Here is an 18,390-nt window from a genome sequence, read left to right on the forward strand (position 1 = left end):
ATGTCCAGGCAGAACAGGAAATGCCACATATTTTGTTTGATCTGGGGGTTGGACAGGGATTCCCTATCAGATGCATTTCAGATGCTCCCATGGTCGGGGGCTCTGATGTATCCATTCCTGCCAGTGTCATTGATTCACAGAGTCCTAGTGAAGATCAAACAGGACAAGGCGAAGGTTATCCTGATAGCCCCCATGTGACCTCACTAGCACTGGTTCAGCATGCTGTTGTACCATTCGGTAGCTGTTCCAGAGCTACAGCTGCACCCAAACCTGGCGGCCCTGCACTTGACAGCCTGGCTACTGCATAACTGAACGTGGACGAACGGAAATGCTCGGCCCAGGTCAGCAGGTCTTGTTGGGTAGCAGAAAACCCTCCACCAGAGCGACTTACCTGGCCAAGTGGAAAAGGTTCACGTGCTGGGCCTCAGATTGGCGAGTCGGAGCTGAGCAGGCCCTGCTGCAGGAGATCCTGGATTATCTGCTGCACCTCAAACTCCCAGGTTTGTCCTGATAATCAGTCACGGTCCACCTGGCCTCTATCTGAGCTTTCCACCCTCCATTCCAAGGAGGATCAGTCTTCGCTCATGACATGACAGGTTGGTTTTGGAAAGGTTTGGAGCATCTCTACCCACACATCCAGGATCCCGTCCCTCCCTGGGACCTGAATCTCATGCTGTCAAGGCTCATGGGGCCTCCTTTCAAGCCTCTGGCTTCCTGCTTCTCTCCTGGAAAGTTCGGTTCCTGGTTGTGATAATGTCGGCCTACAGGGTGTCCAAGATCAGGGCACTTACTTTAGTGCTGCTCTATATGGTCTTCTACAACAGTGAGGTCCAGCTGCGACCGCACCTGGCGTTTCTGCCTAAGATAGTTTCCCAGTTTCATAGGACGTATACTTACCCATCTTCTTTCTATAGCCTCATACGTCAGATGAGGAATGCAGGCTGCACACCCTTGATGTCAGAAGGGTGCTGGCCTTCTGCATAGATGGAACAAAGCCATTCTGTAAGTCATCACAGTTGTTCGTTGCGGTGGCAGACAGAATGAAAGGTTGCCCAGTGTCTGCTCAAAAGATTTCATCCTGGGTCATGGCCTGCCTCCGCTATTGCTATAAGCTGGCAAAAGTGCCTCCGCCGGAAATCGTGACGGCACACTCGACCAGTGTGCAGACATCATCAGTGGCTTTCCTGGTGCAGGCACCAATCCAGGAGAGTGGTAGGGCTGCTACCTGGTCATCTGTTTGCACGTTCACATCTCATTATGTACTTATCGAGCAAGCTCGAGATGATGCTGGCTTTGGCAGAGCAGTGTTGCAAGCTGCACAACTATGAACTCTGAACTTTTTGTAACTTTGTTCTTCGAGATGTGTTGCTCATGTCCATTCCATTACTCACCCTTCTGCCCCTCTGTCAGAGTTGCCAGCAAGAAGGAACTGAGAGGGTGTAGGACCAGCGGTGCCTGATATACCAATGCATGAGCGCGGCACTCAAGGTGGTGCCACAGCTGACCCTACGAATACCGCTAAGGCAAAAATCTCCGACAGCCACACTAGTGGGCACTCGCACACCTGGAATGGAATGGACATGAACAACAGTTATGAAAGATAGGTAACAGTTTTTTCATCCCAAGCCACTGTTATGGCCTTAAGGCCTGTGTTCTCTCCCCTGGTTATGACCAGAATGAAGCACAGAGATTTCAGAGTGAAGTTTGTGAGTATGGAGGTATTTAGAACACAAAAATTAAAATAAACATAGCTTAATCTATAGCTTTGGAAAGATTGTAGATTTATTTGTTTTAAGTTATTTTGAATGTTAAAAATCTTTTCAAATTGAAAACTTTCATATGTTTAAAATATGTGTGTATGGAACCCACAGCTAAACAGTTCTTCACAGCTCCAAATGTCTCTTCAGCTGGTTGAGACCATAATTCACCAACTGAGTCTCAAGTAGGCATTGACATGATACAGTCAGTAATTTAATAACTTTCGTGTGTATCAGGATGACAAGTTGTTAAGTGTCTTATGATAGGCTGTGCTTTGTAAAAGACTTTATCTTATTGTCATAAAAAAATCTATCTTTTCAGGAGGAGGGTGTTAAAGAAAGTTGGGTCACAAATTACTGAGTTAGTACCATATTCTTTTCACCTTATTCACATGAGTAGTCCCACAGGGTCAATCTAAACGGGCAAGCAATACAATTCAGACACAGAGGAGTAAATAGATTCCCACTTACTTTAGAAGAAATTCTTGTAACAACACTTCTTGGTTGGCAGAGCACTGACAGGTTGTATGGAAGAAGCATGTTTAAAGGAGGGAGCTGAAATGAAGAGAGAAAGATGACAACAAATTGGAGGGAAATCGGAAGGAATACAGAATATGTACAACAAAAAATTAAGCTGAAAGAGTTGAATTAAGATTAAGTTTTTAGGATTCGGTAAAGATTAAAAGGACTAGTTTGGCTCAAATATTATTAAATGGGGTTGAGGATTGGGACCATTTGTAAGTATTTCACCCCAAAGAGGAGATAAATTGTTCCAGGTAGACGAGATGACATAATAACACTTTCTCATTTCTAATTTCCACAATTCTGTGAAATCAAAGGCATGAAAGAAGACCACATAATATGTTTTGCTGCATTACCACATACTACATTGTCATTTTTGCCACATACTGTACAGATTATTTACCTTACAAAGTATATTGCTGCATCATGTGTCTCACTAAAAATAGCTTCTCACCAACAGTCTTCTAGGATCAAACTCTTCTTTAATTTTGTAGTAAAATCTCAATGAACTAATTGGGTATTGACGAGTTCATAAAATCAAAATCTTCATAAAATTGAACGTCTCAAAATTACTGTAAGTATGGTGCGTAAATTGCAGCATGGTACACTACATCGCTGCTTTCTTGTCCTTCATACCACTATAAAGAGGTTTCCAGTGCATTGAAGGTATCCAAATGTGAAGGGATGTTAACTTGTTCTCCTTCAACATCAGTTTAGTATATGACACTCTCCCACACACCCTATGGGGACCATTTAGCTGGTCATTCTCAAGATTGGTGCTCTTAAAATCGAGATTCTACTTTTAGTTCCCTGAGTTGTTTTGTTTGCCAGAAGCCTTTTCCCCGCTCCCCTTTTCCCTGCTCCCCCACCCCCTGTAGTAGTTTTTGTAGTCTCTTCAGAATTATTTGACAGTCAGTGAGGTCACGTAGAACGTGGCCAGGTTTATCCTGTCTCTTTGTATTTAGATTCCCAGAGTGCCTATGTAATTTCTGGTTGTCTGCTGCTACACGATCTCCATCACTATAATAGCCTTTGTATAATAAGGAAACAAAAATTGTGCAAAATATATTGCAGTTGTCCTGAGCTGAGCCATCCCTTGTGTATGCTAGAATTTCTTTTGATTTATGTTCATTATGTTCCATATCTGCCCAGTCTCCAACCCTATTCAGATCTTTAAAATGTAGTTTTATTGCCCTAATTCCAGCATTATGATCATCAGATTTTACTTTGTTGCAACAATTTCTTCCAGGTCATTGCTACTTAAATAAATGTGTAAATAGAAAATTGGTCTAAATACCCAGCAATGTTCTCTTTCGTGAGCTATTTTCAGTCTCTTTAGTCTCTTAACAAATTCTTTGTCCTTTATCTTTTTCATAGTTCTTGTGATTTTTAGTCACCTTAGAAATCTAAGTGACTCTTCTTGCTCTTCTTTTGTACCTTATTCCTTCCTTACTTTTTTACTCTTCTACTCTTATTTCTTTTGTGCAATAAGCTACTTCATTAGTATTAATTCTCCATTAACTATCTGTTTATTGCAACTGCATCTTCTTTTCCTCCCCCAAGATAACTTTTTGTGTGTATTTCCTTCCTTACATTTCCTTCAGACCTCTGTCTCCTCTCTCTGGCAAGACTTTGCCTCCCCGTTTTTCCCTCCAGATGTTGTTCATCCCTCCATGTGTAAATCCATTCTGTTACAAAAAGAGCTGCATTGTACAAGCAAATAAAGTAAACAGTCCCTTCCAAGCCAAAAGAAATGCATGACAGTCAGGGACACAGAATTAGACACACTATTAAAACCTGAGCAGTGGCAATCTGAAAAAGGGCTGCCATATCATTGAGAGATACAAAAATAAGAGAGTGATTTCTAAATCCTCTGTCAGTATGTGATCAGATTCTTTCCACTCTGAAAGGCGTATGGATGGTGTCTCAAGAGTGGGGAAACAAATTCTCCTTTACTAAGTGGGGACCCCCCCACAGTCCATCCCTTTTTGATCAATATTTTGTCTTACATAACTCTAGAATCATTTCCATGGGGTCCTGCAATTCTCCTGGGATTACTGTTTGAGAAGATATACCAAATCAGATGAAACTGATTTCCGAGCCTCCTTTGGCTGCAGTGTGTACTTCTCTCTGGGAAGCTTAAAAGACAGAACGACCTGATATTAGGGCAGAGGTGGCTAGGATATAGAGAGTATTAATAATAGAAAGAATTATCATTCCTAAATTGTCATCAAAGGGAAGAATATCACAAAAAAGTGGTTCCTTTTCTTAGAATCTTCAACCAAGAAAAATGCCAATACTCACAAGCCGAAAGACAGGATGAAATCCTGGCTCTGTTGAAGTCAATGGCAAAACTCCCACTGACTTCAGTGAGGATAGGGTTCAGCCTCAATGCCATCCTCTCCAATAGCCCTTTTAACTGTGAAGTGGAAGCTGAGGCAGAGAAAGCATGGCTCATCATATCATTTGATGTGTTTCTCCTCCTTAAAAGGCTACTGGTTTTGTTGTTTATTGCTAAGGTTTTAATATTAAGAATTGTCTTGTATTTTATGATGATTAATGTTTTTTCAGGGAAACGAGTAACCAAAAAACTTGTGTATTGAATATCTGAATGTCATGTGACCTTAAGATTGTTATTAATTATACCGAGCCAAGAAAACCAATTACATTTTACAAATGGAAAACAATTCTTTTCTCCAGTTTCATTTATTAAAAAAAATAAGTAAAGTAAAATGTTATCTTGAACCTTTTTAAACAAGAAGTCAGCTTGTTTTCAAATGCACTCAGAATAAATTGAAACCTTGAGTCAATCAAATGACTCAATGATATTTAACAATACAAATAAAGAAAACAGACACATCTTGAGTTTTGAGCTGATTTACTTTGCATGAAGAATACATTTTATAATTTTTGTTTTGTTTTGAATTATAGGGAAAAGACATGTACCTTATACTGGAGAACGACATGCTAAATTTGGTTGACCCCATGGATCACACCATTCTTCATTCTCAGCCCATTGTGAGCATTAGAGTCTGGGGAGTGGGTCGTGACAATGGCCGGTGAGTTTACAATCTCCTAAATCTTTGTTGCTTTGTGTTGTTGAAATTGACTAATGTGTATATATGCTGGGTGTATATATGCTGGCCAAGGGAAGCATCACAAATAGCCATTTTATTGTGTGATTATGTTCCAGTAACTATGGGAGTATTTATATTCATTATATTTGTTAGGTAAATTACTTTAAAAAACCAACACACCCCTTTCTTTTTCAGACCTCCATATAGCACATTTTGCAAAATGATATTTGGATAAGATATTCAAAGGGCCTCAACTTGGCCTCTAAAGTTGTTTATGCAACTTTTATGTTCACAAAGAATGAATCTATTTATGCTTGCAGATCAGGTACAGGAACTCCTCACTTAAAGTCGTCCCAGTTAACGTTGTTTCGATGTTAAGTTGCCGCTCAATTAGGGAACATGCTCGTTTAAAGTTGTGAAATGCTCCCTTCTAATGTTTTAGCAGCCACCTGCTTTGTCCACTGCTTTCAGGAAAAGCAGCCCGTTGCAGCTAGCTGGTGGGTGGTTGGAACCAGGGTGGACCAGCTGTCCCTCCCCCCACTGCCATGTGCTGCTTCTGCCCTCTGCTTTGGAGCTGCTCCGAGAGACTTCTGTTTGCTGTATGGCGGGAGGGTGGAAAAGGGGGGTTATTGTGAGGGTGTCTCTCCCTCCGCCCTGCTCCTGCACCCTGCTTACCCCATCTTCCATAGAGCAAGGGGGACACACGATGGAGGGAGGGAGCTTCTAGGCCAGTGGTACCCAACCTTTTCATCTGGCGGGTGCCAGACGAAGGACCTTAGCGGCAGTCAAACATCCGCTGAAATGATGCCGAAATTCGGTGGCATTGCGGCGGATGTTCAACTGCCGGCCAGGATGCGGGCGCATTTAGACGCCCCAGCACCCGCGGGCACCGTGTTGGGGCCCCGTATTCTAGGGAATAGCTGCCGTCTCAGATCTCAGCAAGCTGATTTAATTAACAAAGCAGTGTACTTAAGCCTGGGGTCAGCTACTTAAAGGGGAAATGTGCATTTTTTCTCTCACACACAGGGTGTGTGTGTCTGTCTGCCCTCCCTCCTTTCCTGCTGCCTTGTAGAGTGTTGTGAGAGTTAACCCTTGAGGACTCAGTCAATCGCTAGTTCATTTAGCAGTAAGGCATTCTCTGGGAAATATCCTATCCTCTGACTCCTCCACCTCAACCAAGCTTCACAATCATTATCACTGTGTACCAGTATTAAACTGTTTGTTTAAAACTTATACTGCCTGTGTGTGTATGTATATACAGTATATAATATAGTCTTTCATCTGTCTGGTGAAAAAAATTCCCTGGAACCCAACCCCCTCATTTACATTAATTCTTATGAGGAAATTGGATTCGCTTAAGACCGTTTTGCTTAAAGTTGCATTTTCCAGGAACATAACTACAAGGTTAAGTGAGGAGTTCCTGTAGTTAAGTACTAAATTAGAATGTAGAATTAGATGTGGAAATAATTGTTTACATGTCCAAAATCAAGGGATAATTTTTCAAATGTCCTTAGGTTAGTTATCTTGCAGAGTATACATTTCACCAATATATAGTAAAGAAAGTATTTACATAGTTCCGTTTCCACTTCCTGGTACATTACAGTTGATAAAAGTAGAAAGTGAACCTGTTTTCCCCCGCTGGTGTTTTTAAAGATTTTGATTCAAGAATGCACTTAAACATGTGTTTAGTTCCCATTGAAGTCAAGTTAAGCATATGTTCAAGTGCTTTCCTGAAGTGGGATAGACTTAAACATGTACTTAGTGCCTTACTGAATCAGGGGCTTAGCTATCTTTTGCTTCATACTTTGTGCTCATTCCCAGCCTGTCCACTTTTGCCTCTCTCTGTATTTTCAGCCTTGCCACTGGCGCAAATGTATTTCCTTTTCATGTGGCATTGCTGCAGAAATATAACTATTAAAATGGCTTGTGTTCTCTCTCCCAAAAGGAATGACAGTAAATTGAATTTGTAATAAGTTATAATAGGGGATTCAGAGTGGTTGTGCCTGGTAGCTCAGTGAACTCTTGAGCTGTTTTTTTGCTGGCTATTGTATTGTTGCACCCCGTCAGATGTAAAACAAGCTATTTGACCTGTACATTTCTAATACATGTCACATCAGCATGTTGGCTTTCAGGGTTAGCGAAATGTCTGTTAATCTTTCTTGGCAAAAGAAAAGTCCTGAGTTAGAATTAATACTTTCAAAAGGTGCTAGATTGATAACACTGAAAACTGAAGCCTTCTGATTAATCAGGTGGCAGCAATGAAAGCCAAGGCTTATCTGCCCTATCAATGTGCTTCAAGCTTGGCCTGAAGGGATCACTTTAAGAGAGTGACTAAGTAGGTCAGGCTCCACCATCCACAGCCTCTCTTTTGGAACCCTTGCCAAGGCCACCTGTAGTACTCAGGCTTTTATGATGCAGAAACTCAATCACTGAAACCTCTTGCTCATTTCACATAAAGCTGCCAAATAGCCAGTTGGATGGTTTTGACTTTTGGTCAGCACAGACCTGGTCCATATTTGAACCAGTGACCTTGAAGTGAATGTTTCTGTGACCCAATATCATTCCCCTGAGCCATTCATTCCTCTGAATGACAGGTATTTTTTGTTGCATTTTTAGTATTTTTGGTTCAGATTTTTGAGAGATTTACAAGGACAAATCCAATTTGAAATGCTGGGAAGCAAAGAGGTTTTAACTTCTCATGAATAAAACATTAAAGTGCTTCCTTTGCTTGAGAAAATGAACCCATTTCACATTTCCCTTCAAGTCAGATTTTCTAGTAGCTTTCTTTGGTTAGAAAATGGAGCATCTTTGGGGACATTTTGATATGGTACAGTTGAACAGAAAAAGTACATTATAACAAATGTCGGAAGGACAGAGAAAGGCTTTTACTGCATACCCAAATGATTTATTTACAGAATTTGAGAAGACAGTTTGCTTTTCTGTTACCTCTTTGTTTTCAAATATTTCAGATTCTCTGCATGATAAAATTATATTGTTGTGATATTTGTCCACAAATTGTTAAACTCCAATACACCAGAGTAGATACCCACTAGTCATAGATTTATCAGGTTTCAGAAATATCCAATATTTGTGATGTATGTAATGACGTTATTACGCCTAGCAGTTATAATTAGTTATTTGGAATCATTTAAGACAGTTGTACTCATTTTGCTCACTGCAATGTTGAGAAAGTTCACGTGCTGCTGGATGAAGTTTCTCCAGGGGTGGAGAGGCATGCATGAGCCGCACTGTACCATGTAAGCCACCTAATGGGTGGGAGAGGTGAGAGAGAAAAAGAGCAAGCATGCAAGTACAGAGCAGGTTGTCTCCATATCTGATCCAAATAGATCAGTGCAGATGGGCTCATTGGGGATGACCTGGAGGAGAGGCCACTGATACAAAACCCTCCACGCACAAGGCACATAGGGGCCGTAACTGCAATCCCAGCTCATTGCAGTAGCATGTCCTGCCCAGGGGCTGAATTGCAGCCCTGCCCAAAGCATCATTACTCTAATCTACCCATGATAAGAAATGTTTATTTGCCATAGATAAAGAAATACAGATCTTAGTTAATCTTTAAGTAAAGTAATGTCTATGCTGTCTCCTGCTGAAAAGTGACTTTATTTGTGACTGTCATAAACAGACGGTTAAGGGTTAATGTCTCTTTTACCTATAAAGGGTTAACTAGCAGTAAACCTGGAACACCTGACCAGAGGACCAATCAGGAGACAAGTGGAGGGAATCTCGGTGGAGGGAAGCCTTTGTTTGTGTTCCTTGGGGTTTTTTTTTCTGTGTGTTCTCGCTGGGTTCTGAGAGGGGCCAGACATGTAAGCAGATTCCTCCAATCTTTCTGAAAAAATCTCTTCTGTTCAAATTAGTAAGTACCAGTTAGAAAGGCAGTTTAGTCTTTTTTTTTTGTTTTTCTTTATTTGCAAATGTGTATTTTGCTGGAAGGATTGTATTTGTGCTGCGGGGAGGACTCTCCCTAGTGTCTATAAGCTGAAAGACCCTGTAACATTTTCCAACTTGATTTTACAGAGACAATTTTTACTTTTTCTTTCTTTTATTAAAAGCTTTTCTTTTTAAAAGACCTGATAGGGCTCAAGGGAATTGAGTCTAAACTCACCAGGGAGTGGTAGGGGGAAAGGAGGAGGGAGAAGACAAATTTCCCTTTGTTTTAGATTCACAGAGCTTGAATCTGTCTATCTCTCCAGGATAGCCCAGGGAGGGAAAGCCTGGGAGAGGACACAGTGGGGGAAGGGTTTATTTTCCCTTGTGTTAAGATTCAAGGAATTTGGATCTTGTTTCACCAGTGAGTTGGTGAAGCCTCTCCAGACGACCCAGGGAGGGAAAGTCTAAGAGGAGGAAAGGGGGGAGGGGATAGTCAGTTCCTCGTTTTAAGATCCAGGGGGTCTGGGTCTTGGGGTCCCCTGGGAAGGTTTTGGGGGGACCAGAGTGTACCAGGCACTGCAAGTCCTGGTTGGTGGCAGCCCTATCAGATCGAAGCTAGTAATTAAGCTTAGAGGAATTCATGCTGGTACCCCATCTTTAGGACGCTAAGGTTCAGAGTGGGGGTTCATACTATGACAGTGACATCAGCAATACAGAAAACCATGTCAGAGATGATCAAACCAATTTTCTCTCCTTAACATCAGAAGAGAAACTTGTCTGTTTTATATTATAATTGAGTGTTTCTTGTTTGCACAATAAATTACTTTTTCTGATTTGTCGCTGTTGATAACAGCAAGGAGAAAACAGAATTATTGAAGCTTTAATATATAAACATGGAACTAAAAATAGCCCACAATATCTCATTTGCTGTCACATACAAAAATGTCCCTTTCAGATTTAGTGTGCTATGAGCTACGCTTTTTCATCAAAATTAGTTTCTCTTCCAGAGCCTTCAGGTATTTTCTTTTCCTTGTATGAATCTTGGTAAAGAGGCTACACATATTTTAAATACTGTACAAAGTCTTCTTCCTTCAGGTGTTTAGACCTGGAGCTTACCTACATTTTTCTCAAATTGTTTGTTTAAATTTTTATGCATCTATTGGATTAGAGAGGGTTCTAGAACAAACAATACAACCATTGCCTATAAATAAACTCATACAGTATGTGCTGTTAATTAGCAGGTAATTTTTTTTCAAAACAAAGCAGCATGAGCAAAATTACAGCTATGAATCGCCAAAATTACAGTGAGAATTTGGGGGTAACGGAGGCTCCATGCAGTAACTGTTCTTTGAAGGACAGCGTAAATAATGCAAGGTTTGCTGAGCAAGCCCCAGTAGCCAGAGAAGGGGCATTTGTGACAAGAGAGAACTTGAGCTATGGTTGAACTCCTAAGTTAGAGAGGTCAAGTGCTCTACTGTGTGGGTCACAGTTAGATGCAGGACACTTGGGATATAACTTGATCATACTGCAACCTGTGGTCCCTGGGATATACATCTCTATATTCAATTGGATGTCACTCCCCTGCCCTTTTGTATATAAAGGTAAGTGCAGGCGTGAGCTCATCCTGGCAAGTAGTCTGTTTGGTCCTCAACAGGGTGAAATCAGAGGACTCCTTGCGTAGAGGTAGAGGGAGGAGCTGCCATCATCAGAGAAAACGGAGAGAGAGAAAGATTAGGGGACACACAAATGTATAATCTCTTTTGTGTGTCCTGTGTGGATTAATTTTAAGGAAGTCTGTAAAATCATTACTTCTGGCATGAAATGCTCTGATATAATCTTGTTGCACGTGGATGTTGTAAGTATATTAATACGCAGTAATGACTTGCTTTCCAAATCCTGTAGTGCCATCCATAGTACACATATTCACTTCTGTTTGTTGTGAAAGGAAGTGATCATTGAGAACAATACAGAAACTCAAACATTTTGCATATTGAGCTATGTAAACGTCATTGCTCTCTCCAGGTCCTCGTTTTTAACAGTATTTTTCCTTGTAGTAATTTGGTTGGATTTTGTGTTGGAAAGATGAAAGGTTTTATAATGATACCTGCCCGGTGATTTTCTAAACTGTGCGGTAATGAAAGATTGATGAAATATAGAGATCTGCTGATGAAAGTTTAATCTGAGGATATGTCTGCGAGCTCACCTCAGGCAGAAGAGTCTTCTGGGAGACTCTAATAATTCTCTCCATACACAACGCTATTAACTTGACCTCTAGAGTTAATTTCTTTTTAATACAGTTCTGTGATAAGGAAAAGCTTTAGGATTTACTTGACCATTTTGCTGACTTAAACTGTGTGATTATTTTATGTTGAAAAGTGATTTTTTTACCTTCAGTTAATCATGCCTTGACGCTAATACTTTTTGACGAAGTAATCTAACCTTAAGAAAGACTATTCTACCTTTTATAAAGTGGTTAACCAAACGAGTTCCTATAAGAGAGGGATGTGTGTGTGTGTGTGTATGTACAAATACATATGTACCATGCTGTGATTCTGAGCTACTGTATTTGATTACAAGTATCAGAGGGGTAGCCATGTTAGTCTAGATCTGTAAAAGCAGCAAAGAGCCCTGTGGCGCATGCATCCGACGAAGTGGGTATTCACCCACGAAAGCTCATGCTCCAATACGTCTGTTAGTCCATAAGGTGCCACAGGACTCTTTGCTGCTTGTATTTGATTACATACACACATCAGAGTGCTATGTCTTTGTGATAATTATGAGAGCAAAAAGAAAGTAATGTGTATATGTCCTTCCTCTTGTCCTATTTTCTGTTTCATACGCATGAAAGATACACATAATTTTCAGGATGAAACTCATTTTTCTTAGTCATCCGTTAAATCTCCCTTTGTCCTGGCAGCGTGATTGAGAATCACAGCAGGAAATATTAAAAAAAAAAAGGAAAATCTTAAATGTCACTTCAGTTTTGTTTGGTTTCAAGGCAGTAAAGAACAGCTCATTGTTGGGGGGTGGGATTGTGACATATGAGGTAAGCCTGCATATCATAATCGTATGTTTAACTTCACTTCATGTACTGTACATACTGCAGTCAGTGCTTAAAAACAGTGAACCTTGACTTGTGCTTTTCCTCACTTTAAAAAGTGCCCAGTTTCAGAACTTTGATTTCACAACTGTGAAAGCGTAAGCCTCCTAGAACTGTGAAATGTGACTTTTTTCACTTGTGAGTGGCGTGATTTTATGTTACCAGTACGTATTCATTGCCACTGCTGGCAATTTCTGGTTTAGTAGAATGGTAAAGGGGCAGCACATGGAGATTAGCAGGAGAAATAATTGAGCAAGTAGGAGAGTTTCTTACTTGGGTCAAAATTCACATTCTCACACAGCTGCACTCCTTCATCTTCTGTGCTTTATGAACATTAATTTCCATCTGGTACAAAAGGCAGCAGCCCAGCCACTTAATAACAGAGGTCGCCATTAACACATTTCCCCCAATTCTCTCCTCTCTTTGCTGCTCCCCATTCACTGAGGAGTCAGGTTCAAAGGCTCTCTCCTAGTATTTAAAGCCCTTTATGGGATTAGCCCTAGCAACCTGAGAGATCATAACTCCCTCTGTGACCATGACTTCATACGACAGCTATGTTTCACCTGAAGAACGCCACTGTCATCCAACAGGGAGAAGTTCATGCATGCTGGAAGCTGAACTTTCACAGGAACTGTTCATAGAACTGACTCCCACAAGAGATTAGATTAATCGTAGGGCTCACTGCGCTCAGAACTAGATGTAAAACTAATTTCTTCAACTGAGCCTTCAGCCAATGACTTGATCACTCACACCCAAAACAAACAGAAAAGCCTGTACATTTATTGAGTTATTGGTGTGGCAAGCTAGGAGTGAAGAGAGAGTGATGATTGTTGGTGTTTTATTTTTAAATGCTTGGGAGTCATTCAGATCCTATAGTGATAGGAGCTGCACTACTGTGTAAGTACATAGAAGGTAATAGAATTATTGCTCCCTCACATGCCCTACTGATATTTTGCCAATTAGTGTGTCACAATGGTGAACTATCCTACATTTTCCACAACCATTGTTCTCTTAATGTTGGTTGCTTTCATCATCTGATTTGTTTTTGGTGCACATAGCTGGGAAAGAGACTAGGAAGTATAAAGACTGTCACAGAAAGGAAAGGAGCTAGACAGAGAAAAAACATGAGAACGAGGTACATGGAAACAAAGATGATGAGATCTAGCCTGCTTAGAAACCTGCTGTTGGGAAAAGAGACAGGCAGGCAGTAAAGGGAATAGAGGGAGACACTCTGAATCAAAATAACTCACTAAGATAAGAACAGTAGGTAGTAACAGTGGTGAAATGTACGTGCCTGAAACATAGCCTTAGAGCAGTGGTTCTCCACCTCAGCACAGAGCTCTGGCCCATGTGACAGCCTCAGGGCCATACAGGCAGTATTTAGATGCGGCCCACAGTGCTAAATAGTTGAAAACCACTGCTCTAGAGAAAGAGGTGGGGAAGAAGTTACTAGGTTTGAGGGAAGGTAGGAAAACTGGAAAAACATTTAGAACAATAAAAACATAAATGAGATAGAATAAACCACAGTGGCCCAAATTTTCAAAATCTGGGAGCCTTAAAAATAGAACCCTATATCCCTATTTAGGCAACTAAATAACAGTGCCTGATTTTTCTGAAGTGTGGAGTACCTGCAATGCCCGTTAACCTCAATGGGATTTGTGAGTGTTCACTACCTTTGAAAAGCAAATGCCTCAATACAGATTTAGGAGCCTGACTCTAGGCACTCAGGTTTGAAAATTTTGGCCCAAATGACAGCACTATCGTTTATTAAATATTAGGGCTGTCAATTAATCGAAGTTAACTCACACAATTAACTAAAAAATTTAATCATGATTTTTAAAATTAATCGCGATTAATCACACTTATAACGATAGAATACCAATTGAAATTTGTTAAATATTTTTGGATGTTTTTCTACATTTTTAATATAGATTTCAATTACAAAACAGAATACGAAGTGCACAGTGCTCACTTATTATTATTTTTAACTACAAATATGTGCACTGTAAAAATGATAAACAAAAGAAATAGTATTTTTCAGTTCACCTCATACAAGTACTGAAGTGCAATCTTTTTATCCTGAAAGTGTAACTTACAAAGGCAGATTTTTTTTGGTCACATAACTGCACTCAAAAACTGCAGAGCAAAACCTTAGAGGCTAGAAGTCCACTCAGTCCTACTTCTTTGTCTGCTAACCGCTAAGACAAACAAGTTTGTTTACATTGATGGGAGATACTGCTGCCTCTTTCTTATTTACAGTGTCACCTGAAAGTGAGAACAGGTGTTCATATGGCACTTTTGTAGCCTGTGCTGCAAGGTACTTACATGCCAGATATGCTAAACATTCATATGCCCCTTCATGCTTCGGCCACCATTCCAGAGGACATGCTTCCATGCTGATGATGCTCATTAAAAAAATAATGTGTTAATTAAATTTATGACTGAACTCTTCGGGGGAGAATTATGTGTCTCCGGCTCTGTTTTACCCGCATTCTGCATTTATTTCATGTTATAGCAGTCTCGGATGATGACCCAGCACATGTTCGTTTTAAGAACACTTTCACAGCAGATTTGACAAAATGCAAAGAAGGTTTGTAAAAATAGCTACAGCACTCGACCCAAGGTTTAAGGATCTGATGTGCCATCCAAAATCTGAGAGGGACGCGGGGTGGAGCATGCTTTTAGAAGTCCTAAAAGAGCAATACTCTGATGCAGAAACTACGGAACCCAAACCACTGAAAAAGAAAATCAACCTTCTGCTGGTGGCATCTGACTCAGAGGATGAAAATGAACATGTGTCTGCTTTGGATCATTATCAAGCAGAACCCGTCATCAGCATGGAAGCATGTCCTCTGGAATGCTGATTGAAGCATGAAGGGACATATGAATCTTTAGCGCATCTGGCATGTAAATATCTTGCGATGCCAGCTACAACAGTGCCATATGAATGCCTGTTCTAACTTTCAGGTGACCTTGTAAACAAGAAACAGGCAGCATTATCTCCTGCAAATTGTAACCAACCTTGTTTATCTGAGCGATTGACTGTCCAAGAAGTAGGACTGAGTGGACTTGTAGGCTCTAAAGTTTTATATTGTTTTATTTTTGAATGCAGGTTTTTTTGTACATGATTCTACATTTGTAAGTTCAACTTTCATGATAAAGAGATTGTACTACAGTACTTGTATGAGGTGAAATGAAAAAAAAGTTTTTTACAATGCAAATATTTGTAATAAATATGAGATGAGCACTGTTCACTTTGTATTTTGTGTTGTAATTGAAATTAATATATTTGAAAACGTAGTAAACATCCTAAAATATTTAAAATAAATGGTATTCTATTGTTTTTTAAGAGTGCGATTAATCACGGTTAATTTTTTTAATCGCTTGACAGCCCTATTAAATATTTTATTTTTAGATTTGAGTGCACTGTCAATCTAAAGAGGGTTGAGATACTCTTGAAAGGTATCTGAGGAAAAGAAACTACATTGGAAGAAGAAAGAAGTCTCAGGGGAGCTTCCACACTGACGTGGCTGGAAGCTGCAGTAGTTCAGTGGATGGAGTAACCATATTCCCAGACAGAGACTGCCTGATGGACACTACTTGGTTTGAACCACGGTGAAGAGCCTCCCATTCTCTTCATTACTCAACCAAAAAAAGAGACACCGATCAGCCTACACAAGCATCGTGGAGTTTGGGTCTCCCACTACAATTTTGATGCTTTGTTCCCCCTGGCTATAAAATACTCCAGGTACAAACAATAGAGTGTAAATCTTTAGAGCTAGAGAATGGTTTAGAATGCCATTTTACAGCGCTTTATATATTTTTCAGATAAGAATATCTTGGGGCCTCTCCAGTTTATCAGCATCCCTTTAAAATACTGGTTGAAACACTATAAAACTTTTATCTATATATCTGATGTCCTGGTGTTATGATCTCTCAGGTTCCTGGGGCTAATCCCATAAAGGGCTTTAAATACCAGGAGAGCTGGAAACTAATCAAGCTATATTAGATTATGAATTATAAATTTAGTATTTTAAATTAAATTACTTGGCCAAGAAGGGTTGAAAATGAAGTAGATTTGAGCAGGGTTTGTGCAACTGGCTCTTTTGAAAAGATAACACCAGTTCTAAGAGTGCGTAATTATAGCTTGAATCTTCCAAACTTGAGACACCATTAATCAGTATTACTCAATCCCCAAGGCCCTCGTAACCTTGGAGTAAGGACAAAACAGGCATCATACTAATAGGGCATAGGGTAGAGATTGTATTGAAGGAAGGGGACCTTAGTGGCTTTTCTGAGCCACATTCTCAATGGGAGTGCAGTTGATTTGGTTTTGATATTCCTGGTGAGAAATAGCCATCTTCTCTCTCCTCCTTTTCCCCAATGCAGCTACATCTCTGGGTACTTCCATAGCACTTCCCCACTCCTGTTAATAAAGTCATTTCGGAGGAATTGTCTACATGAGAAAGCTGCATTGGTGTAACCTCAATCAGTTTTTAAATCAGTTTAATTAAACTGATGCAAAAGGCTATGTGTATGTTTTTATTCTAGTTCGAGTGGCTTATTTTAGTTTAAGCAGCAAAGAATCCTGTGGCACCTTATAGACTAACAGACGTTTTGGAGCATGAGCTTTCGTGGGTGAATACCCACTTCCTCAGATGCATGTCTGATCCATGCTAACAGATCCAGACTAACACGGCTACCCCTCTGATACTTATTTTAGTTTAGTTAAACTTGTTCCTTAATGACTTAAGCTAAACCAAAATAAGCCATCCTTATACCAAAATGAAAGTGTCCACACAGCCTTTTGCACTGGCTTACCTATATTGATTTAAATTCACACCTTAAGTTTTAGTGGTGCAACTTTGTGGTGTAGACAAGCCTTCAGTCCTTTCTGCCTGATGCCACCACCAGAAGAAAATGTAAGTATGTCAGATGTATTAAAATGTACACTTACCTACTAGTACATCTTTACATGTGAGCCTGGTGTGTCGCTCTATCTCATTCTCTGTGGATCAGGGCTTTCCTTTCTGACTAATGTCCCAGAATGAAGTGCATGTCTAGGGAAAATCCTAGCCTATGGAACCACAGATCTATGGTAACAAGCGCTTGGCTTACACACAAACAACACCCTTACAAATACCGTAGCAGCAAAATAAGGTAACTTTGTTTTTAGCAATGGTAAGGAGGATCTAATGGTGGGAGAGAAGTGGGATGAGAGTGAGGAAGGAGAAAAAGAATGTGTTTTGGAAAGAAGGAGCACTTCTGTTCTTTGGAACAGAGCACTTCAAAAAGGAGGGATAGGTAGACAGTGGAGAATCTAGATGAGTCACAAGGCATTAGAGTGGGGGAAGAAATGGGGACGTGATTGTAGGGTTGTCACTATACTGAAGTTTTTAAAAAAACTATGCAGTATAAAATAATGGTTAAGTTCTGTACCAGTGATACAGTGGCTGTCCTTAAAAACTTAACAATCACTTCAAATAGAGCTATTCTCAGTATTCTCTAGGTATTCCCTATAGAGTAAGCAGTAGGAAGTGCTGCAAATACGGAGGAAACCATATCTACTTTTTAGTACTTCTTCGAGTGCTTGCTCATGTCAATTCCATTCTAGGAGAGTGCACGCCCATGGGCGCGGCTGTTGGAGATTTTTGCCTTAGCGGTATCCATAGAGTTGGCTGTGGCGCCCTTTTGAGTGCTGCGCTCATGCATTGATATATTAGCCGCTGCCGGCCCTACATCCTCTCCGTTCCTTCCTACCGCCCATGGTGGTTAGTCAGAGCACCTTTCCCTTGCCTTGCAAGAGTTAGCGGTTCTTCTACTTCAGTCTTTGAGCCTTAAGGCCTTGTAAATAGTTTGTTTACCGTAGTTAGTTAGTAAGTAGTTGTTAAGTAGTGTAGTTAGAGATAGAGACCCAGTGGGAACTTTGCTTCAGGTGGGGCAAGCCCAGTCTCTGGGTTTTAAGCCCTGCTCTGACTGCAACAGGCCGATGCCTGTTAATGACCTCCATAGCAGCTTCCTCAAGTGCGTGGGGGAATCACAT

General features: G+C 40.4%; 1 protein-coding gene across 11 annotated transcripts in view; it reads left to right on the forward strand.

The window, feature by feature from the left end:
* Positions 1-18,390, forward strand: part of APBB2 (amyloid beta precursor protein binding family B member 2) — a 330,575-nt gene that overhangs the window by 254,604 nt on the left and 57,581 nt on the right. For all 11 annotated transcript variants that reach the window (XM_050947571.1, XM_050947568.1, XM_050947575.1 and 8 more), the window contains one exon: positions 5,211-5,338. In XM_050947571.1, coding sequence (XP_050803528.1) covers positions 5,211-5,338 — 128 coding nt within the window. The remainder of the gene's footprint in view (positions 1-5,210; positions 5,339-18,390) is intronic.

Source organism: Gopherus flavomarginatus, chromosome 3 (assembly GCF_025201925.1).
Source record: "Gopherus flavomarginatus isolate rGopFla2 chromosome 3, rGopFla2.mat.asm, whole genome shotgun sequence".
NCBI classification, from domain to species: Eukaryota; Metazoa; Chordata; order Testudines; family Testudinidae; genus Gopherus; species Gopherus flavomarginatus.